The sequence below is a fragment of the Cryptomeria japonica genome, chromosome 7, assembly GCF_030272615.1.
Source record: "Cryptomeria japonica chromosome 7, Sugi_1.0, whole genome shotgun sequence".
Classification (NCBI taxonomy): Eukaryota; Viridiplantae; Streptophyta; class Pinopsida; order Cupressales; family Cupressaceae; genus Cryptomeria; species Cryptomeria japonica.
The window spans coordinates 323,219,833-323,245,274 of NC_081411.1; the positions used below are offsets into that span (position 1 = coordinate 323,219,833).

The following is a 25,442-nucleotide window of genomic DNA, read 5'->3' on the forward strand; positions in this document are numbered from 1 at the left end:
TTCTATATCTAGGAACTCATAAACCTCTCCTGCCTACAAAAGATCTCATATAATGATATTTAAATACCCTTCAGAACATATCTGGGTCGGCCACAAAAGATTACATTTACTAAGACAAGAAAATGAAACATCTAAATAGGTTGGCCCCAAAAGTGAAATGAAATCCTTTGGAAAAGAACAAACAAGAAGTGTGGATCAACAAGAAGGTCAGCCAAGGACTTAGGAAAATAAAGCAAGACCTAAAATAGATCCACATGCCAATAAACCGCTCCAGAAAAGAAGGAATATCCAACTAGTAAGTCCAAAAATGCTTAGGAACCTAGAAATAGCCAAACCAGAAGCAATATCTTGCCGGAAAAGAATCTAAAAGGATCGAGAATATGGAATTAAGCACATGAACAAGCCTGGAAACCAAAAATATGATCCGCAATGAAAAGTAACCAACTACCGGAAGAACGTACAAACTAAAACACTAAACTTTAACAAAACAAAACTAAAAGGAAATAATTTTGGTTGATGCAATATTTTTGAAAGATTGGGGATGCTCCTGCATCAGACACCCTAGGTAGAAAGAGATGTTCCATGAGAGGAAACTCATGAACATCGAAAAGGACTCAGGGTATAGACTACATGCTCATTTCTGATCCAAACATCTTCTTTATCTGTAAATCTCTTTCTTAGCTCCTTCAGAACCTCATCTAGATTCTCTAGCTCCTGAAACTCTTTATTTTATTTTTTCCTACTTCAGACCTACACACTATCTCTGATTGATGCTCCCTTTCTTTTGTAACTCTAATTTATTAGTGCTAGAAGACTTCATCATGTCTGCCACTATAACCTTACTACCATACGGTTTCTTCTTACCATTAGACTTATCTATCATACCCTTCTGTAATTCCATTGCACCCTTTGCTATAACCTCACAAACTGGTTTCTTCTTACTACAACTCTTTTCAAGACTTAGATCCTTCACTTCCTTCTCTTTATCCTTCAAAGAATCCAATGTGAAATTATGCCCATCCTTCTCAATAGTGATCATGTTTCTTCTATAGTCTTAGATAGCTCCTCTATCAAATTGCCAAGGTCTTCTCAACAAGACATGACAAGGACTCATAGGTACATTATCACACAATACCTCATCCCTAAAAGTTCCAATATTAAAATTCACCAAATACTGCTCCTTTACTTCTAACTTTTGATCATCTTGTAACCAACATACCTTGTAAGGACAAGGGTTCTTAAGCTTCTTCAATCCAAGATTCCCTACCATCTCCTTAGATACCAAATTATCAGCACTTTCACTATCGACAATAACCTTGCAACACTTAACACCTCATTTGCATATAGTCGTGAAAAGACTTCTTCTCTGAGTAGATCTGGTAGCTTCACTTCTCTGCTCCATCAAGACTCTTCTGAACATAAGGGATTCTCCTTGCTCTAGTGCACATGCAGTTCTGGTAACTTCAACTTCTTGATCCTCATTTGCCACACAACTTCTTTCCATTCCCTACTTGCATTCATAAAATCTATGTCCCATTTCTCCATGCTTGAAACATTCGCCCAAATATTCTCTACTTCTACTGCCACTCCCTTTCGTCTGTTTTTTTTGATCTGGTTCTTTATTCCACTTATGTTTTGATTCTTCTTCACCATTCTGCTTCTCTATACTCATCTACCACTTGAATCTCTCATTCCCTCTAGGGTTATTCTATTGTCTTCTTATCACCTCCTCCTCAGCTCTTCAACATACTAATTTAATCCTAAATGTTAAATGCAAGCCCATTTATTTACCTCGCCATCTTTTCTCTATCCATCTCTCTATGTCCAAATCTGATGATTACTTTGTAGAACTCCTCGGTATACTCTTTGGCAATCTTGTTTATCTACTTCAATAACTGCAACTTCTTGAACAACTCAAACTCATAGTCTCTCAGAATGAACTTAACCTTCTATCTCACTACCATCTATCTGCACCGGGTGATCTTCATTTCACCATTCTCCACTCTGTCTCTTTGCAACTCTTTCCATCATAAGGAAGCATGCCCTTTCAATTTAGTTTGTGATAAGCTAACCCTCTGTAGATCCTTAACATCCTCAAATTCAAAGTAGTCCTCCAACTCTCCAATCCAATCAATCAAATCCTTCAGATTCAGCGTCTCAAAAAAGTTTAAAATCTCCACTTTATGTATTTTACTTGCTTGTGCCATTGCTCTTAGAAATGTTTCTTCTCTTCCATCTTCCTATCCTTGAACCTCTTCCACCTCAATCTCTTTTTTAGCTTCTTCATATTCATCCTCAAACTCTGAATTCCTCTCCAAACCATCCAATGCATTCTTGATCTCATTCGTCATCTCATTCTTTAAATCCTCCATCATCTGATCTACCCTCTGAGTGTTCATCCTTTTAGGCGACGTCTCCTCCCTTGCTCCAGTGACCTTCCTCAACTTGATGATTTGACTGTCGATTTTAATTGCCTCACACTCGTAGCCTACCTCCACTCAGTGATTTTTTCACCCAAAGGAATGCATCAAGGTTCGCAACTAGCTCTTCCACCAACTGATTCATAACCCGCTCTAATACCACTAAGTGCAGCCATAATTTGGCGAGTCCTCAAAGAGAACATACCTGATCATGCAGCAAGAGTAACACAATGGAAGCAACAACAACACATTGAAAATAAACAAAATCTAGTTTCTGCATCACCATATATTCATCATAGATCATCTGGTAACCAACTAGTTACATGCAAACTAACAAGCCAGAATACAATTGGTAACCAACTAGTTACAAGCAAGCCATAATATAATCCATCTAGATCTTTGAGAGATCTCTAAATTATCAATTCTATATTTAGGAACTCATAAACCTCTTTTGCCTACAAAAGATCTCATATTACAATATTTATACCCTTTAGAACATATCCGGGTCAGCCACAAAAGATTACATTTACCAAGACAGGAAAATGAAACGTGTAAATAGGTTGACCCCAAAAATGAAAGGAAATCCTCTAGAAAAAAACCACCAAGAAGTGTGGATCAATAGGAAGGTCAACCAAGGATTTAGGAACATCAAGAAAGACCCAAAATAGATCTACATGCCAAGAAACCATTCCAAAAAATAAGGAATCTCCAACCGGTAATCCCAAAACTACTCCAAAACCTAGAAATAGCCAAACTGGAAGAAATATCTTGTCAGGAAAGAATCCAAAAGAACTGAGAATCTAGAATTAAACACATGAACAAGCCTAGAAACCAAAAATCTGATCTGCAATGAAAAGCAACGAGTTACCAGAAGAACACAAAAACTAAAACACTGAACTTGAACAAAACAAAATTGAAAGGAAATATTTCTAGTTGATGCAAGATTGCTCAAAGACCGGGGATGATCCCACATCAGAGTTGGTGTATCTTAGTTTTATGTTCACCAAGGGAACACTCAAGATGGATCCTAGCAAGGTTGAAGCCATATTGAATTGTCCTACTCCAAAATAAGTTTTTGAGGTGAGAAGTTTCCATGGTTTAGCAAGTTTCTATAGGAAATTCAAAAGGGGTTTTAATCATGTATGTGCTCCAATCATAAACACTATAAAGGGGGACAAAAAGAAAAGGTTTGTTTGGACTAATGATGTTGATGCAAATTTTAAGTATTTGAAGAAGAGGGTTGCAGAGCAGCCCATTATTTCTTTTCCTCACTTTAATAAGGTGTTCACCATAGGGTGTGATGCAGGTAGCTATGCCATAGGTGTTGTTCTAAGCCAAGATAACATACCGGATGCCTTTTTTAGTGAAGAAGTCAATGAAGCCAAGAGGAAGTATTCATCCTATGACTTTGAGATGTATGCCATGGTGCAATCATTGAAGAAGTGGAGACATTATCTCCTTCTTAAGGAATTCATTGGTTATACTGACAATCATTCTCATTGGGGAGTACTTGCAAATCTTTACCTTCACAATGAAACATAAGAAGGGGAAGTCCAAATAAGTGGCTGATGCTTTGAGTAGGAGATCATTATGATCCAAGAAGTCCATTTGCAAAGGTGGGTATTGAATCCCTCAAAGGTATGTAATAGATGATGATGATTTCAAGGACATTTATGCTTCTTGTAGTCAATTTGATTTTTTGATCCAAGAGGGTTTGTTGTTCAAAGGGGATCAACTTTGTGTACCTAAATGCTCAATGAGAGGTAATTTGATTAAGGAAAAGCATAGTGGTAGTCTTGCAGGTCATTTTGGTGTAGATAACACCTTGGAGCGGGTAGCAAGGCACTATTATTGGCCAAAGATACAAAATGATGTAAGGAAATTTGTACAAAAATGTGTTATTTGTCAAAGAGAAAAGATATGTAGCACCAATGCAGGGTTATATCAATCTCTTAACATTTCAAATAGGCATTGGGAGTCCATTAGCATGGATTTTTTTATGGGGTTTCCCAAAACATAAAGAGGTTTTGATTCGGTGTTTGTTGTGGTAGAAAGGTTCTCAAAGATGGTACACTTCATTCCATGTAAAAGAACCAATGCTGGCTCTGATATTGTAGGTTTTTTCTTCAAGGAGGTGGTAATAATTCATCATTTACATTTGAATATTATTTCAGATAGGGATAGAAAGTATGTTGGTTATTTTTGGAGAACTTTGTGGAAGACACTTGGTATTAACTCGAGTTCTAGTTCTCCCTATTATCCTCAAACTGATGGGTAGATAGAGGTGGTTAATAGGATCCTTGGGAACCTTCTTAGGTGTCTAACTATAAAGAGAATTCAACCCAATGGGATCTTATTTCTCCATAAGAAAACCTATGCAATGCAATCTCTCACAAATAGAGAAAGGGAGAAAACCTAGTGGGAAAAAACTCACCCCCAAAAGAGAGATGAATGCACAAAAGACTCTCAAAGAAGAAGGACAAAACCTCAAAGAGGAAAAGGTCCCCCCATAAGAGAGGAAAGAGAAGTCAGTTGACCCCCCCTAATGAGACATCCCATACCCCCAAGAGAGCTCACAACTACTGGAACTTACTCTTGGTTAAAGGTTTGGTGAATATGTCTGCAACTTGCTCCGCTATAGGACAATACTGCAAATCAATGACCTACTCCTGAATAATCTCTCGGATGTAGTGCATATGGATCTCAATGTGTTTGGTCCGCTAATGCTAGACTGGGTTCTTCAAGATTGCAATAGCACTATGATTGTCACAATGTAGGATTGTCGGCCATGGAGTGGTGAACCCAAACTTTGTGAGAGTCTATTGAAGCCAAATGGTCTCAATCGCTGCGTTAAGAACTCCTCAATACTCAGCCTTAGTCAAAGAGAGAGCAATAGCATGATGGTTCTTGCTCTGCCAACAAATGGGGGCCAAACAAAGGTGGAAGTTGTAACCTGAAGTAGACTTATGACCATCAAGATCGCCAACCCAATTGAAGTCTGTGTAGCCAACCAAGCGAAGTCCTATGCCTGTTAATAGTGAATCCCATAATGATGTATACCCTGGATGTAATGAAGGATGCATTTGGTGGCTTTCCAATGAATCTCATGTGGTTCCTACATGAAGTGGGGAACCATGTCAACTGCAAATGAAATATCAGGGCATGTGTGAGTCAAGTAGATGAGACTACCCACAAGTTGATAATACAATGTGGCATCAACTGGTAGAGAAGAACACTAAGCCTCAATCTTGACTCCTGAAAGAAAGGGAGTCGATGTAGGCTTACAATCAGCCATATGAAAGTGTGCAAGTATATCAAGAGCATACTTGGGATGCGATAGTATAATATCGAAAGGTGACTATGAAATATTTATCCCGAGGAAGTAGTGCAAAAGACCCAAGTTAGCCATAGCAAATTTTCCATGCAAAGAAGGTTTGACCCTACTAATGATGGATGTGGTGCTCCTTGTAATGATCAAATCATTAACATAGAGCACAAGTATCAAGTGAGAATCATCCTATCGCAAAATGTAGACATTCGGATCGAAATGACACATGGTGAACCCTGCTGAGAGAAGAAAGGAATCCATCTTGGCATACCAATCCATGGGGGCTTGCTTAAGGCCATAGAGAGATTTCCATTATCTACAAACCAAGGAAGAATTCCAGAGGAAACCCTTTGGATGCTCAATATAAATCTCCTCATCAAGATCCCCATGAAGAAAAACACTCTTCACATCCATCTAATGTACAACCCAACCATGAGTTGTGGCAATAGAAAGTGTCAAATGGAGTTCATGTTGGCTATGGGCACAAAGGTCTCAGTATAGTCAACACCTAGAACTTGAGAGAAACCTTTTGTAACAAGCTGAGCCTTATACTTATCCACACTACTATCTGCTACAAACTTGGTTTCATAGATCCACTTACATCAAACCATCTTTCTCCCCTTAGGGAGAGGGACTAACTCCCATTTTTTGTTCCTCATCAAGGAACTATAGTCTTCCTCCATAGCTTGGTCCCACTTAGGATCCCTTGATGCTTCTTGGAAGGTCTGTGGATTGGAAGTGGTAGAAATGTATGCATGTGGAAGGTCCTAATGTTGTGATTGAGTCCTTTGTGTAATTGAAGGATCCCCAACAACAGAACCCGCTGACTCAAATGTCTGTTGAGCCCAACAAGGTCTAGTTGGAGGTGGAGAATGAGGCTCCTCAACTACAAGTTGACCATGTGGAGGTGTAACCCTACAAGTCAGAGTTGAAGGAGTCTCATCATTTGAATCACTGACATCACTATCCACAAAGGAGGAAGGTGGAGGAGGTAGAGAGGCTAATCTCAGAGAGCTTTCCTCAAAATGAACACTCCTCTCAATGAACACCTCATGTGTCTCAGGATCCATCAATCGATATACCTTAACACCCTCAGGATATCCAACAAAAAGACAAGGCTTATTCTAAGGTTCCAATGCCTTATATTTCTGTGGAGGAGTGCGAGCCCATGCTGGACACCCAAAGACTCTGAAATGTCTCACAATCAGTTTCCTACCAGCCCAAGCCTCAAAAGGAGTAACACCTGTCAAAGCTTTGTGAGGAACCCAATTTTGGATGTGTGTGGCACAACTGATAGCCTCTGGCCAAAAGACGGGATCAAGAGAATGTGCATGTATCATACAACTAGCCATTTCTTTGAGAGTTCTATTCTTGTGCTCTGCAACTCCGTTTTGTTGTAGAGTGTAAGAAACAAAACGTTGAAGGTCAATCCCCTCAAATGTACAAAAATCCTCAAGTATTTTGGTCACATATTCCCTTCCATTATCTGTGCAAATAATATTGACCACTTTCCTGATTTATTCACCACATGAGCCTTGAAGTCTAGAAATCTGTCAAACACTTCACTTTTATGAACAATAAAATAGACCCAAGTGAAGTGGGAGTAGTCATCAATGAAGGTGAGGGCATAGTGGAGCTTACTAAATGAAGGTGATGGAAATGGACCTACTACATCACTATGAACAAGTTGAAGAACTTCCAAAACTCTCTAACCTTTCCCCTTATTAAACTTCTCCTTGGGATGCTTGCCCATGGAACATCCTGAACATACACCCTTTGAAAAACTGATTCGAGGTAGACCTGTGACCATGTCTTTAGTACTGAGCTACTGAAGATAGTTGTAGTTGAAATGACCAAACCACTCATGCCATAGCTTACTTTCTAAATTTGAATAAGTAAGCAAGGCCCTAGAAGGATAACTTGGCACAAAGTGGGAGAATGAATAAAACCTTGAGTTGTCATTGACTTGTCCCACTGCTATCAAGGCATCATTATCAAGTTCCTTTACCACAACTGAATCAGGTGTAAAGTCAACCTTTTTCCCATTCCCATAGTGAGTGATTTGGTAGATAGAGAGAAGGTTGGTAGACAATTTAGGAACATAAAGATCATTCTCAAATATTCCATCATCCATGTCAACTGAACCTTTCCCTTCAACCTCAACTTGTGTATCATCACCTTTGTAAATGTGAGGTACCTTTGATGACTCCAATGAAGAAAACTGCTCCTTTGTAGAACCCATGTGATAAAAGGCACCCAAGTCAAGTATCCACTACTGTGAAGATATTGTTGTAGCCACAAATGCTTGCCCTTTTCCCTTAGACTGTGAGGAAGAGGAAGGAGTTGAATCCTTCTTTTTGTAGGTGGACGGCAAGTTGATGTTATTTTTCTTAAGAATATTTATCAACTCATCAACTTTCTTGGTGTGGCATCGATGCTCATCATGACATACTTCTTGCAATAAGCACAAGTTGGTTTATCCTTCTTAGGTGGATTCCCCTTCTTAGAAGAGGATGAAAATTGCCTTGTGATGGAGAGGATGATTGTCCTTTTTCCTTCTGTGGCTTTAACTTAGATTGCTTCTTCTTGTTGTTGGAATGTTTGCCTTGACTCCCTTGACTCCCTTGATTAGCCACCAAGGCCTTGGACATTGAAGACTTGAGAAGCCCCATGTTCAACAACTTAGATTGTTCCAATATCAACATTTATGTGAAAACATCAAATGAAGGCATAGTGTAGGAACTCCCCACTGTCAAACGATGAGTTTGGAAGCTAGAGACATATGTTGCATATTCAGGTGCAAGCTTGTTGAACAAGTTGAATGTTAACTAAGCATCCTTTTTGTCAATTCCACAATCCTTAAGCTTAGCTCTTAGCTCATTTGCTTTGGTGACATAATCTTGGATTGTATCAAAACTTTTGGGATCCAAGTTGGTGAGCTCATTGTCAATCTTGTAACCTCTTATTTCACCAACTTGACCATAATTTTTTTGAAACATTTCCCAAGCCTCTTTGATTGTAGAACACTTCTCAATGCAAAAAATGAGGTCATCTAATACATACTTATGCAAAGTTCCAAGAGCCATGCAGTTCTTAGTGAGCCATTCTAATTGAGCATTAAGATCAGCCTTCGGATTAGGTGGTGTTGTTATTGTTCCATCTATGTAATGCGTGAGTCCTTTTTCCATTAATTTGCTCTATATTTTAATTTTACAAGATGCATAATTATGAGGACTCATAGCAACAAAAATGAAAGAGCACAAGGAAAGAGAGGAAAAATAACACATGACACACCCCCAAATTCACTCAATCAAAGAAACCCCCCCCCCCACAAAAAAAAAAATGATGATTTGGCACTTTATACTTAGTGCGTGTACAATAAGCCACTTGCAAAAAATGGCAAAGTGGAATTTTGATTTCAACTTTACAACTACCTCAATGAGGCCAAAGGAGACTCAAACTAATAATGCAAGAGATCTAAACTAATATCCAAGCAAATTATAAGTACCAAGTAGGCCAAAGAAGACCAACATATGAAAGTACAATATCTACTCAAAATCTTTGAAAAATGATCATAGATTATGAAATTAGACAAAAAAATATGCACTTTCAAAAAAACCGACACCTGAAAAGGAGGTCATATGAGCTCAAACGAAGCCTTTGAAGTTGCAAACTCGAGGATTAGACATGTATAGCTAAGAGAATCTAGAAAATTATGAAAAACCTATGCACCAGAATTAGAAAATAACCACACCATTGCGGAGAGAACGAAAAATTAGACCAAATAAATAAAAAATGCACCCAGAAAGGAGAAAAATTGAGCAAGTTATGAGCCTCCAAAGTTGGCCTAAAAAACCAAACTGCTCAATGGAGAGGGGTCTAAAATTTTCAAAATAATGCTCATGCAGGCTGATGTCAGAAAATCACTATGTTAAATTTGACGGCTATATGACTGTCAAAATGGTCGTCGCACCCCCTAGCTAACCGTATGGACAAGGCTGACTAGGCATCGACATGGCAGCTGACAGGGTGTTGACATGTTAGAGGGTTTCAATGGGGTAGTGGCCTCCTACCACATGGCGGGCGTGGATTCATCGGTTTTACGCTGACTAAGCCTAGTGGTTGGGTGGTAGCCCTTGGGGTTCCCAAAGCCGATGGTCGAAGCTGGTGGCCGACAGGAGGCAATGGCTACCAGAGTAGGGTGAGTGGGTCTGCCAGTGGCTAGACCTGCGACTATGGTGGGAGGCGGGGAGCAGATGGGGTCGTCGAGGCTAGAGGGAGGCGGCAGAGGCAGCTACTTGGAACTGAAGTTGTGGTGGCCGGGAGCTGCACAATGGCCGCAGGAGCCGGTGGGAACCAGAAGTAGTGCGGTGGCTAGAAGGTGGTTAGCATGGTGGTAGTGGATGATGGTCGAGGTAGTACAACTGGCAAAACTGCAACCTGCAACTTGCAATATGGGGGTCATAGGAGGGGTCTACGGACCCGCAAAAATTGTTTTTGTTTTTTTTAAAACTTCCAAAAAAAAATTTTGGCCCCCTTTTTTTTTGAAATAAAAATTTTCTTTGTAATGAAATATATTATTTTTCAGAATTTAAAAAAAAAAAAAAAATCCTGAAAATTCCATATCGTACCGCCCAAAATGGGCAATTTTTTTCTCAAAATTTGACTTTCGCCAAAATAGGTCGAGTTTATACTTGATTTTTATGGAAATGACCTCTCGAACGCAATGGTGAGATAAAAAACGCTCTAGGATGCCTCCAAAATATGTAGTACCTTAGATCCAAAAATAGAAGCCTTCCAAAAATGTCTCCCAAAACCAATCAATGAAGCCCCAATGGCTCTGATACCATGTGAGATTTTTCCAAGATCAAGGGCACAATGAAAAGCACAAAAGAGAGACAATAGTATGACAAGACCAAAATTGTATTCTCATTAATATGCAAATGATCAACTAGATTAACCAATACAATGAATATGGGCGTGCATATATAGGCAAGGCCATATGGATATGTGACCACACAATCATGACGTGTAGCTCAATGAGAAACAAGGGTAGGTAAGAAAAATTAGGGTTAGGTAGGAGAAATAATATAATATTCCATAAGAGGTGGATGACCCACCGAATGTGGAGTGTAACCATAAGATAAGACCACAAAAGGTAAAATTTCTCCTACAAGCTATTTCCCTATGTGCACACTTTCATAAGTGACTCATATCCAAACTATGATGAGATGAATTATCCTAAGTTAACTTAAGTAAAGTGTAATAATATCCAAGATGAATAATTATTTACACCAACAAAGCCTTTGGAATTGGAGGCCATCATTGACAAAAGGGATAAAAAAGATAAGAAAGAAGACCTATTTGGTCAAATGGAAGGGTCTTCCCATGGAGTATGCTACATGGATGTCAAATAATGACATTATTCAACATGGATACATAGTTGCAGGTCTGAACTCAAGTGGAACTTGAGTTTTTATTTCTTAGAAGTGTGGTGCAGGAGCACCTTAGGAGCCTCTCCCTGGTCCACATGGTCAAAATTGAAATCTTGTTTTTTTATTGTTATGTCATGTCAATAAGGCCATTTTGGGCCATTATGTTTTATTTGGACATATTTGTGCAAATTTGGGGTCCATTGGTCTAAAAATGTAAAAGTCGTAAAAGTTGTCAATGTTGTCATGACAATTTACTTGTCAAGTGACAATTTTTTCAAAAGTTTCTTAAGAAATATTAGTGGATAGTTGTAGGATGGTTGTAAAACATACTGGATGAAATAATTATATATTTGAGGCTCCAACTTGAATGAGGGGTTGGTTTTGTAGACAAGACAAGAATTTTGAATAAGAAACCTTGAATTTCATGCAATTTTAATGTTATGCTTTGTTCTTTCATTCTGCATAGATTGTATGGAACTTAGAATGGTCTAAGACCACTTAGAGTTTTTTGGAACTTGAATCTAGTCTTTTTTGTTTGGTTTCATTCAAATCCATTTTGTCTTTTGAAAGTTATTGTCATTTTTCTAAAACTAGTCCAAAACCCTAGTTAGGATAACCAGTGACCTAAAATAAGGTATAATTATCCATTCCACTAGTATAAAATGCTATAAATTGGTGGAATGGTAGATAATTAGATTCATTTTCATATCCCATTCTTGGAGAACTAGAATCTTTAGTTGGCATGTGCATATAATGGATTGTGTGCCTAATATCATCATGTATTAGACCTAAGATGAATAGAAGGCCAAATTTGTGAAGGCTAATGAGTGATTTGGACCTCATCAGGTTAAAATTTTTTTGGGAAGGGTGTGTAAGGGCCATATTTACTTAGTATTAATAAGTATTGGTGAAAACAACAAGTCCTTAGGCCAATGTTCATGACTGTCCTATTGGGACAACATGGAGAGTCTTCGGGAAAACTGTGATTAGTCATAGTTGTTCTTGTTTGGAGATACTTGAAGCCTTTCTAAGGGTGTGTGGTTGTGAGTTAGGAGTTTTCCTAGACTAGCTTTAGGTTAGAGAGTCACTAATGGTCTTGTCACATTTCTCAAGGATTAAAACCTCATACTTACCAAGTCAAAATACTGTAGTTCCAAAGATTGGAAATTTGGTGTTGTATGCCAACAAATGAGAATGACACGTTGTTTCTCAAGGCACAAGAAAAGCCTTGGTCAAGATTTTCCTTTGTCCCAAATCTATGTGTAAAGACTCAATCCATTTTGGTGGCTCTTGGTGGATACTAGTAGATGTCTCTAAATGAGTAGTTTTAATGTTGTGTTGTAGAAGCCCCTACAAGTTAAGAAGGCCATCTTAACCAAACCCCTGCCTCTGCATCACTTGGGAGGCATGGTCAAAGTATCAATTTCCTTCCCATTTTAATTTTCATCTTTTATATTTTTATGGCTTTGAAAAATAGGGGAGATATGTTAAAAGACTTAATTGGTCCCCTTATGATTTTTGGTAGCCTTCATTATAGACAGTAAAGGATATCATCAATTCATCTCTTATTTTATTATTGAAAGAGTATATTCAAATTGTGAATATTTTATCATCAATAAATGTATGGGATTTATACCAAACATAGATGTATTTAGGAAGTCGTCTTAGTGAAAATTGAATCCTAGAAGGCATATAAAAATTTTCTATGAAGTTGAGATTATTTCTAGTGTCTTTTATTTTAATTAAATAAAAACAGGTTTTTGAAAGGAACCCAAACCTTTTACATATTAGGAAATTGAAAAAGAATAAGAGCATAAAAGATTCATGCTTGATCACCCCAACAAAAAAATTGATCCCACCCAAACCAAAAAGGGATCACAAAACACATAGAGCAGCACAAAAACAACAAAAAGATAGCAAAAGGACAACACAAAGACAAAGACAGAGACCGAGACAACTAGATATTTTTCATAATATCTTCTGCATGAACCACCATCTGCTTCATGTTGTTCGCAGAGGTCTTCAAATCATCCAGCTCTTGTCCCTTGATGTCACCTTGATTCCTGGTGTTGGCTCTAGTCCTCTTCTCGTGACCTTTTTTCTCCAACTGGTCCTTGTCACCCTCTTTATCTTTAATGTTATCAAATCTGTTAATCAGAATGTTCATATTGTCCACAGAGGCTTTAAGAATCTGAAAATTTTGTTCAGTTGTCCTCTTCACAGTTAGTTCCATCTTGTCCACTCTATTTCCCAGATTATTCATGGTAATTTCCAGCCCATTCACCTCTCTATTCCCTTCCTTTTCCTTAACCTTCTTTTCAGTTTCAAAAATTTTACCAACCATGTTTTCAATAGCTTCAGCATTGTTGATTGCCAGTGCCAATTCTTTAACATTTTTAGAAAGAGGTTTGTCGCCTATCATGGCATTTTTTATAACATTCATATCATTCTTCAGGTTGCCGGTATCTTTCACAATTCTGCTGATAGTATCACTAAATCCTTTTGTACTATCAATATCCCCAAGACAATAACTAGGATTTCCCCTTTTATTCTCATAGCCATCATTCTGCAATCCTTGAGTATTAAAATCCTCATCACGACCCACATCCGGGATCTCATCCCCCTCCTTACCCTACACATTGTCATTTTTTTCCTCCTCTGCATCCTCATCAGAAAATATCAAAATTTATTTTTTTATCTTTATTAACTCCCCTGCTGGTGTTCTTCTTCCTCTGGGTTTGTTCTCCCATTCCTTTACCTTTCTTGATTTTGATGAATTTTTCCTCAAAGGACTCATCCTCGAAGTCTGAGATATCATAATCAACCACAATCCTCTTTCTCTTCCCCTTATTCCTCCTCTTTTTTCTAATCTCCTCCGACTCACCTTCAGTTTCTGAGTTAAAGTTGAAACCACTATCCTCACTTTCCATTTCCTCATCCCTGGTATTTTTACCTCTAATTGGTTTCTCAATGCATTTCCCTTTCAATAATTTATAAACTAAAACCGTAAGACCCTGATGAAGAGCATGGCCGCCTTGAGGGTCTTTCTGCATTTCTTTAATTGTGTGATCCATGGAACAAGAAAGATAATAGGGCAAGCTTACCTTTTCACCATGGAAAAAGTGGTTGAGCAACACAAAATAGTGCATGTAAGCTCTCATAAATCTCCCATCCAGCGTAATGTAGGTTATGGTAGCAAACAACATGAACCTCCATGGCCTATAGATGCATTTTGGGGAGTGATAGGAGTTATCCACCTTCACCATTTTCTGCTTTTCACCATCTGTGATAGGAAATCTGTCTGTTTCCTTATCAGAGATGCTATGGTCTCTATAGAACTTAATGCCCATTGTCACCATCCCCATGGCTTCTCTAATAATATCTTCATCCACCATCATCATCTGCGTGCCCACGAAAACTTTTCCACTCTTCCAATTCTTTATAAAGTGCTTGGTGACTATTGGGTCTTTACCACAGAGCATCTCCATGAACAAACTTAAGCCCCCCTACTGTATAATCTCCCAAACCTCTTTGTTCTTCTTCCAATCTAAACATGAGGTTGGTTCAAACCTTTTTTTGCTCCCTCCCCTTTTTCCTTCACAATCACTAGAATTCCTAATCGCTGCTCTGATTTTACTTCTCTGGTTTCTATTATTGCTCTGAAAAACAACCCTGAATCCGCGCCCAATTAATATAATAAGACAATTAAATAAACGCTCATCACCTCCACTGTAAGTCTTCATCAAAAAATGTGGGAAAAGCATTAAGAATTATGCTTGATGATGCCACATTTTCTCATCTGGATATGGTCTAGATCGAACAAGGATTTTACCTCACACAAGTTTTCTCTCTCCATTAATAGTAATGATTTCCTCAGTTCGACAGGCCAGGTTGGTTGCCCAGTCAACACACGAGTTAGCTTCCCTGTACACATGTGTGAAAACACACATATCAAAGGAGTCACTTATTTTCTTTTCTTCTTTAATTGCATTATTTATTGACCAAGAAGGCGGGAACACCTTATTCAAACAATTTATGATATTCAAAGAGTCACCTTCGCACCAAACTTTGGTACAATTAGCTTCCTTTGCTAGCACCATCCCATGATAAGCCACCATAGCCTCAGTAACATGATTAGCTTGGTTTCCAATAGGGATACATTTAATAATTTTTCATTTTCCCCTTTCATCCCTTAAAACCACTCCACATACCGCATTGTCAGGGTTACCCTTTGAAGCGCTATCAAAGTTGATTTTCATCTAGCCATGGGGAGGGCTTTCCCATTTCACACCTTCTCTAGGATTATCCTGAAAGAAGTCTCTTCCCTTTAATCTCTAGTTCTTAAAGATAATATGATCATCCTTATCTTGGGGATTGGCTATTCCACCTATGATGTTAATATTCTTCACTAGATTTCATTTGATTTTCTCAAAAGTTATTTGAGCCTTAGAAGCCTTCTCTTTGAACACTCTTTCATTTCTCTCTTTCCATATTCGCCAGCAAATATGGGGTAAATCCAGTCTCCATAACAAAATTATAATCTTATTCCTTCAGGGATGATGCTAAGAATTAAAAACCTCTTAGACTGATTTTGGGAAAACCCAACTGATATTGAAGTAATCCAGACATCTAGCCTAGATATCAACAGAGAAGGGACAATGAAAGAACAAGTGGTTAATAGTTTCCTCATTCTATATACAAAGAAAGCAAATACTAGGTATACATATTCCTCTTTTTCTAAGGTTATCAATAGTCAGAATTTTATCTTGAAGGGCAGTCTCGAAAAAATATTAATTTTAGGAATTAGGCCTTTCACCCAAGCCTTTGCCCAACAAGGACTCTCCATCTTAGAAAATTTTTGATTATAGAGAGAGGCCATAGAGAATTTACCATTTGCTGTAAGTTTCTAGATTAGTTGATCATCATCCACCACCACCACCATGGAGTTCATAATTTTGTTCAGATTACCAAGGGAGGGATCTACTTGGGATAATTCCTTCCACTATCCATCATTCCAGTAGTCACTCACCATAGAGTCATATTTTTCCTTGCACTGATTCTGAAACTGACCCCAATCAGGACTTTCACTCAATGGGGAATCAAGCAACCAAGAATCTTCCTAGAATTTAATGAAGTTTCCTTTCCCCACCTTCCATTTCACACCTTTGGCAATTAGATCTCTTGTTCTTGAAATTTTTTTCCAAATATTAGAGCCAATTGGGATATCTTCAACATTAAGGAAACTTAGAAGGGTAGGATATTGTCTTTTATACTTGTTGTCCCATATCAGTTTCCATTCTCCCTGGGTGTTATAACCTCTCCAAATCTGCTTAGCCATAAGAAACTCATTCATGTCTCTTATTCTTCTAAGGCCAAGACCTCCATTTCTTATAGGTTTACAAACCTTATCCCATGCAATCAGATTCATTCTCTTCTTCTTCTTGACCCCTATCCACAAAAAAGTTCTTTGAATTTTTTCAATAGCTTCCGCAAACTTGGCAGGATTTCTAAAAAGGATGATGGCATAAAGAGGATACTCTGAAGAGTAGATTTCAAAAGTTGAACCTTACCAGCTTGGTTGAGAAGAGATCCTTTCCAACCAGCTAACTTCCTATGAAATTTATCCACAAGAGCTCCCCAAAAAGTATCAGGAGGGACTTGACATAAAGGGAGCCCAAGATAGGAAGCAGGAAGATTCCCCAATTGACACCCCAAAATGTTGCTTATTTTTATCTGTCTTCTTTCCGAAGTGTTGATGAAGTAAATATAGCTTTTAGACCAATCTATCAATTGACCGATAGCTATCCCATAACTATCCAATGCTTTCTTTAAACTCCCAGAATATTTCATTGAAGCCTTCCCCATAATAATAAAGCCATCCACAAATTTCTAATGGGAGCAAACTTGATCTACTGAAGAAGGTTTCAACCCACAAAACTCTCCCTTCTCAACAAGCTTTTCAATGAATTTTCCCAGACATTCCGCCATGATAATGAAAAGAATCGGGGATAGAGGATCCCCTTGTCTAAGACCCCTTGAGGACATGAAGAAGGGGGAAGGAGACCCATTGATTAAGAGAAAAAAAAAGTAGAAGAGACCAGTTTCAGAATAAGATAGATACTTCTAGAGAAGAAACCAAAAGTAGAGAGAACATCTATCATAAATCCCCAGTCCACTCTATCATAGGCTTTAGATAAGTCAAGCTTCAAATGAAAGCCTTCTTTTTTAGCACTAGATAGTGAGTAAATATTTTCATGGACTGATATTATCATCCAAGATTTGTCTCCCAGGGAGAAAGCCACTTTGCTGGGTAGAAATGATAGAGGGGAGCAGACTCAAGATTCTAGAAGTCAAAACCTTAGAGATGATCTTGTACAAAGAATTACAAAGGCTAATAGGTCTACAAAGATCCATGGAATCAACTCCCATCTTTTTGGGAATAAGGGCAATGAAAGTGCCATTCAATTCTTTCAAAATTCCTCTTGCACCAAAAGATTCTTTCACGACACTAGAAACATCACCTCCAACAATATGCTAGTACATTTGCAAAAAGAACATGGGAAAACCATCCAAGCTTGGGGCCTTGTTACCTTCAAAGGAATTGACAACTTTTAGAATCTCCTTGTTGGATGAAATAACAGTAAGATATGAATTTTGATCCGCATCCAAGATAGAGGGGATACAATCCATAAGGTCCTTTTGAGCTTACAAGTCCAAATTTCATTCCTTAGTTAGGAGGTTGGAGAAAAACTCCATGGCTGCCTTCCCCATAGATTCTTTATCTTCAACAGTTCTACCATTAACTTTAAGCTGTGATATCATATTCAAAGTGGACATATGAAAGTATTTAGTATTTCTATCCCCTTCCTTCAGCCAAATATTTCTTGACCTTTTTTTCTAGAAAGTTTCTTCTTTTTCTATTATGTCATGATATTTCATAAGAATCTTGTCTTCTACATATCTCAGCACCTTTGTATAGACATTATTCTGATTCTCATCCTGAATATCTTTCAGATCTAAGAGAATGGTGGCTTTAGAAGCAAAGATATTCCCAAAGGATTCCTTGTTCCATCTTTTAACATTATCTTTCAAAAACTTCAAATTTTTGACCACCTTATACATAGCATTTCCTTCAATCCTAACTTGCCACCATTCCTTGATTTTGCTTTCCATATCTAGGTGTTTTGTCCACATTCTCTCAAATCTATAAGGGAAGTGTCTTCTTCCCTTCTTGGCATCAACTATAAAGGATATAGGATAATGATCTGATCCTACCCTTATATGAGATGATAAAGAACATAAGTAAGAATTAAACCAATCCGGTGAAATTAAAGCTCTATCAAGCCTGACCTAAATTATGTCTTCACCACTCCTTCTATTAGTCCAGGTATATTTAACTCCTTGCAAATCCAGGTCATGGAGAGCATTATTATTGATGAATTCCATTAAATCCAATCTATTGTCTAGATTGGTTTGGCTCCCTCCCTTTTTCTCATTTTCCTTCAAAGGGGTATTGAAGTCCCCCATAATAATCCACCTATCTTCAACAAACTTACTTCTAAACATGGATAAGCTTTTCCAGAAATCACTTCTTCTAGTCTTGGTGTTTGGGGCATACACATTAGTTAAGACCCATGAAGTACCCACTTTCAAATGCTTAAATCTAATACAAGATAGATTGTTGTCTTGAATCAACACTTCACCTTTTACATTATTTTTATTCTAGAAAGTAACAATACCTCCCGATGCTCCTTCTGAACTACCACCACTAACTCCTCCATTACTAAAGATTTTCAAACATTCAATCTTATCCTTATGCTTTTTGGTTTCCTGAATCAAAAAAATATCTGGGTTTTTGTCTCTAATCATACTTTTAATTAAATCACATTTGTGAGGATTATTCAATCCTTGAATATTCCAGGAGATAATCTTCATGGATTTTTATAAATACCTGCCTCAAAGATGGTTCTTTGAGTCCCATCTGCTATATTCTTGCTTGTTTTCATGGTCCTCTTCTTTGCATTTGAATGTATTTTAGGTGAAGTATGCTGAGCTCCCACATCCCCTAGTCTGGTTTTGGTATTTCTGGTGGATGTGTTATTGTTGTTGTTGTCATTTTTCTTTTTTTTTGTTCTTGTTCTTTCTTTTATCCTCCATTACTTCTTCTTCCTCCTGATTTGACTCACTCTTTCCCAATGCCTTTTTTATATCTTCCTCATCTCCCCATCTTGGTTCATTTTCCTCCAGGAAAGTCAATTTGACTTGAGCTGGGGAGGCTAATGAAATCTCCGATAGCCCTTGTTCAAAGATATTGTCAGGTTGTGCATCTTGGATCCAAGTTACTCCATTTTCTGACTTGGATGATTTTGTTATTGAGTTAAAATTGTCTCCCTCTTCCTTATTATTTTATCCATCTAACAACTATTCCTTTTCTTATTTTGAGCTAAATTTTGTTTTGTCTTATCCTTTAGTCATCGTGACCACATCAACCTGGCCTTTCAAATATCATTTTCTCTTAACAAATCCATGGACAACGTCAATGTTCAGTCTCATCCTAAAGAATTTTCCTATTAGAGTAGTTTCCATTCGAGCAATGTTTTGATCTATAATTTGATCTGGAATGGAAATGACAAACTTTCCCTGAGAAGCATTCAAAGTATTTTTAACCAGGGGAAAAGATGACTTACCTTTGGGTTTGATACCAAACAAAGAGGACCATTTACCAATGTGTCCAATCAATTTTGGACCCCCTTCTAGGCCCCCCAATTTCAAAAGGGTCTCAAGATCCTTCCCATTAGATTCTTTTCCCTTCATTGAATCCCCTAAACCACTTTTCGCCTACTGTCCTGAAACTACTTCAGGTTTGCCACCTCCTAGATTTGAATTTTGAACCTAACCATTCACCTTGTCTACTACTATCTGCTGCTCTCGTGATCTAGTACCCCCACCTAAGTCCCCCAAATCCAAATGAGTATTGAATTCCTTACCATTTGAACTCTCCCTTTCCAAACAGCTCCCTGAATCTCCTGTTGCATGTTGTCCTGCTGCTAAACTACTTCTCCCTCCCCAAAAATTTGAATTTTGGGCCTGACCATTCCCCTTCTCCTCCCCACTTCTCTCCATCCCACTAATAGAGATTCAATATTGCTCTCTTCTAGTGTCTTTTGTTAATCAACATGACTATATTTAAATTGTCTTGATTGTATTATGCTTTTTTACTAAGATATATTCATTCAAGAAGAAATGGGCACTACTTTTAAATCTTAAAAAGAAAAAGATTAATATGACTCATAGTTGGATTAAGTTCCTTGGTGTGCCACTAGAATAATGGGTTGATGTTATATAAAAAAATAATATTTTGTAAATAACTTTTATTGATAGATGCAATTACAAATATTAGGAAATAATTATATTATTCTAGATTTAGCATTATGATGGAGGTGGACAATGTTATTTCCTTTTAGATTCATTTAACCTCAAAATCGTGTATCTAAAATAATCTTACTCTATTTGACTAATATTCTCTTCTAGTTTGTAGTGATTTCTTTAAGATTTATTTATATTTGAATTCTATTTTTGGAACTTTTTTTTAGGGAAAGAGATATTATATCTTAACCTCTAAGTAAAGTTCCCAACAAAACCATCTTAAAAAAAAAATGGTATGAGGTTTTTCAGGAGAGGAAAATTATAGAATTTAGGGGTGTTGATGAGACTTGTGAGGCTCCTAACCATTCAAATGCTTAGCAAATTTCACCTAGTAAAAGTAAGGGATAAAGGATGACTGTATTTATTGATAACTTTAGTCCTTTTCAAGAGAGATTATTCAAATTAGTGCTTCATATAGGAAGAAATATGTTGTAGGAATTGATTGAAAGGACACTTTCAATGCTTCTTGAAATATTTTAACTTTAGACTACCTTGATTAGGCCAATCATTTTTGGTCCCTAATCTATTTTCCTTCTGCCTCATGTTGAGCCCACTAGATTTTGATTGTAGCTGATTGCTAATATTTTTATTTCTTTTATTTTCCCATTAATGTTATTAATCATTATTTATTAGACTTTTTAGATCTATCTTATTTCTTTGCATAAAAGAGTAAGGGCCTTTTAAAAACTCCTAATTTTTATTTTTTATACAAAAATAATTATTTAATAGCTTTTTTTTTTATCAAATTACATTACATTCCTACTAAATATATATCTATTTTAGTTTCCTTGACTATGAAGATAAATTATTACTTATTTAATTTAATAATTAATATATACATTAGTTTTAACCTTTTATCTCTTCACACATTTTCCTATTGATATAAATTTAATGAGATAAATAACAGTTATGTGAAGAAATTATTAATATAAACTTCAAAAACTACATTTTTCATTAAAATATTCATAATTTATAAAAAAATATTAATAAATCAACTATTTTAAATATTTTTAATTAAAAAACAATTAAAGTTTCATTATTTTTTCAATAAAAATATATTGGAAGAGTTGTTTTCTCTTTCCATTGTTGAAAGTTATTATTCAATTTAAGTTCAACTAATAATTTCAAAATATAATTGTAAATGTTGCAGATTGATTATACAAGTGAAAGCTTAAGGCAAGAATACCTAGATCTTAGTCGATTAGTCAGGTAAGTAAATTAATTATTTCCTTATATGATTTTCGATTACTAAAGTAAATAAATTAATTATTTTCTTATACGATTTTACATTATTTTAAATGATGAATGAAATACACTTTTATATATTTATATTTAATATTTGTTTTCCTACAATTTTTTCAGACAGATGAATGGTAATGACCTTGAAGGAGAAAGCCTAGAAAGATTAAAAGAACTAGAAGATAAGCTTGAAATAGGAGGAATGCGAGTTCGCTCAAGAAGAGTAATAATATAACTTATTAACATAAATAATGGTAGATGATTTAGATTGAGTGCTTGAATATATTTTGATTAGAATTAAATATATACTAATATTCATCATTTGTTTGTCATAGGAAAAACTATATGAGGAGATAGCAAAAAAAGTAAGCAGTAGAAGTTGAATTAAATAATTTATTTTTTCCTTATATATTATTATTTGGGTAGAATATATTTTTTTTGAATCTCAACTAATTATGGATCTTTTTTTTCTCTAGAATGAAATTCATACAAGAGAAATGGAGATGAAAAAAGTGAAGGTAAGTATTTAATTTATTTTGGCTCTATTATTTTATAATGAGAATAATGCATCAATTATATACATAGATTTATTAATTTTAATTTATTAGTTATTTACAAGTCAATTAATTAATATTTGATAATAAATATAAATTTAAACATTAAATTTTTTATTCATATAGTATATAAAATAATTTGAAGAAAATAAAATAAAATAACTTGAATACTTTTTTGTGATATATTTTAGGTAGATGTATTTGAGATATCATACCACTATAACTACCATTTATATAAAGAATTTATTTTAATGTCGCGATTACGTAATATATTTGTATATTTTTGGAGAAAGGGGTCTATAAAGAGCCAAATCATATAGCACATTAAGAATTTTAAAATATTATTGTAGTACAAAATGACATAGGAGAATCTTTTAATGCTTCTAAGAATAAACATAGTCCAATCAAATATCCTCTTATAATATAGTAAGAAAATGTACCTCCTAGGTCATGTTTATAGTAAATACAAAAAAAGTATATACATGGGTAGTTGAACCTATAGAAAATGGTAATTGTGGTTGCCTTCTTGCTGTAGTAATGGTGAAATTGTATGATGTCTATACTGAGATTGGTTGATCATTCTCTATGGTGGTTGTATGCCTGCTTGTTGTTGATTCTCTTGGCCAAGTGTTGTCACTTGGTGTAGCTGAATAAGGAATTGTTCAAAAAAGACTAAAGATCTAGTATATAGAGTGTCTGATATGTGTTATTATGTAGAGGATTGTTTCAAATTGTGAAGGATCTATAGGATGTGTTGAGTACATGATTTGTGTTTTATGTCCACCATCTTGGTGTTGATATATAGCATAATTTATGACATTGTTACATGTATTAATATTTGAAGAAGATATCAAATATGAAGTGGTATAGAGATGACTAACTCTTGATTAGCATTGTAGTTATTGAGAAATTATCTTTATTGAAATAAGTATCTATATGTATGGGTGATTAGATCACTAAGGATGAGATGACGAGAGGAAAAAATGGATATTGGTTGTGGTTGGTCTATGAATGTCCACCTCCTAAGTGTTTGATGTTTGTACTAAGTTGGTTGTATTGATACTGTTGGTAATGCTAATGGAAATGATAATATGTTGATGTTTAGATAGGTTGAGATATTAAGATTAGGATTAGATACATGACAATATAATGAAGATGATTTATTGAATGATAAGTTATTATTTCGGGGATAGTTTGGTCCATGGAAGCCTTATGTAGAAAGTGGGTATAAGTATGTATCGATGTGTTCCTAGAAGAATGCTCTACATTCCTTTGCATTTTCCAATATGGTCTTATAAAATTGGATATAATGGTTATGCTTTGCAGGCATTGCATGGCTATCTTTTTACATCCTTGGTTTTTAGCTAATATGTTTAGTAATTTCTATCGAGTAATAGTTTGGTTCTCTATCTGAAGTGGCTCGAGAAATGCTTTTTTTTTCTCTACATTGATGTTTTTGGTGTTACAGCTTGGAGGAAATATTTAAAATTTCTTTTTTATGTCTCAATGTAGTTATCAAATCGTGTTGTGGTTTACAATTAACGATTTTATATTTTGTGTTTGACTGGCTCTTTGAAATGAAGTTTTTAGTATTAGTTATGTTGTGCCAGTATGATCTTGATATGAAGTGAAAGAAGGATTTGAGAATATTCTTGGATGTTCATGGAACATGTTAGTGTGCTCTACATAATAATAAAATCTTGTATTGATGATGCATGGTGATTGGAAACTATGTTTTGGGATAACTACTTTGGTTCATCCAAGTGGTGTTGTTTCTTGATGTGTTGTGAATCCATGCATGTCTTTGATTTCTTAGAAGTTTTTATATTTATTTTGGGTCCTACCTTGGTGTGTAGGGATGTGCATTGGATGTTTTCATCTAAAATATATGTTTTGGATTGTCTTGTAGTGTTCTATTTGGGGTATCTACACATTACCCTATTGTTGACCTTTGGGGGATGATTGATAGCATGTGAATTATTCCTACCTTCTTGGAAAGAAGTTTTAAGATGTTGTAGGTCCTTTACATCTCATAGTTTGGATCACTTTTACCATAATTATATTTTGGTGGCCAACTTGATAACACAAATTCTTTTTCCTTGTTTTGAATAACCTAATTGATTTTTTTAATGAAGAAGAATATATATAGAATATCAAATTGATATTGATGGGTTGTGTAATTGGATGAGTGTATATGTGTGTGTGGATCAATGTTAGCATTTCTCCTACATGATAATATTATCTAGAGAAGTTAGTTTTGACGAAGTCAATGTGTTGTGATTGTTGTGGAGTTAGTCACTTAAGAAAGAGATTCAAGGACATCTATATGTTTGGAGATTGTCAGAGGTAGTATTATTGAAGGCCTATTTTTTGTTTATTCATATATTCATTATATCTATCGCTACACACTTGGATCTACAAAGTGTTATCAGGAACAATCAATGCTCAACAAGACAAACACAAACTATAGATACTGCTACACAAAATTTCTCAATATTCTTTAAAACACTCAGAGGACAAAAAACATTCTTCTTGCTGCTACATACAATCTCTAAGAAACTAATCTGATTGATTTGGAGAACATTCTCCTCTTTGGTTTTGGGTTTGTCCACACAAAAATTCTCCCTCAAATTTGAATTCAAAATCGCCTACCAATAATAAATGTTACTAGTTGTTGGTATTGCAACGCCAGGAGCAATTTGGGGATAGAGATCCCAATCTCTACATACAAGTAAATTCCTACAAATATCTTCTAATAGGTAGGTGTGCATGGAGGCTCAAGGGAAATAAATTTTTCAATACTCTCCATTTTTCCTAAGTCAACAAACATGATCATTCTTAATCCAAATCAACTATGCCCAAATTTCTTCTTAGGTGTTCAAAATTGTCCTTACTCAAAGGATTGGTGAAAATGTTTGCTAGCTACTGCTTAGACTTGTAAAAAATTATTTTAATTTCACCATTCTCAATTAATCTTTTGATAAAATGATACCTATTTTAAATTTTCTTGCTTCTTCCATGAAACACAAGATTTTTTGTG

At 35.9% G+C, this 25,442-nt stretch overlaps 1 protein-coding gene across 1 annotated transcript in view; it reads left to right on the forward strand.

The window, feature by feature from the left end:
* The window catches only part of LOC131046702 (uncharacterized), a 112,574-nt gene that overhangs the window by 46,964 nt on the left and 40,168 nt on the right, over window positions 1–25,442 (forward strand). The window contains exons 4-7 of the mRNA XM_057980483.1: window positions 21,760–21,818; window positions 21,972–22,071; window positions 22,184–22,213; window positions 22,325–22,366. Of these exons, the coding sequence (XP_057836466.1) occupies window positions 21,976–22,071; window positions 22,184–22,213; window positions 22,325–22,366 (168 nt within the window). The 5' untranslated portion in view covers window positions 21,760–21,818; window positions 21,972–21,975. The remainder of the gene's footprint in view (window positions 1–21,759; window positions 21,819–21,971; window positions 22,072–22,183; window positions 22,214–22,324; window positions 22,367–25,442) is intronic.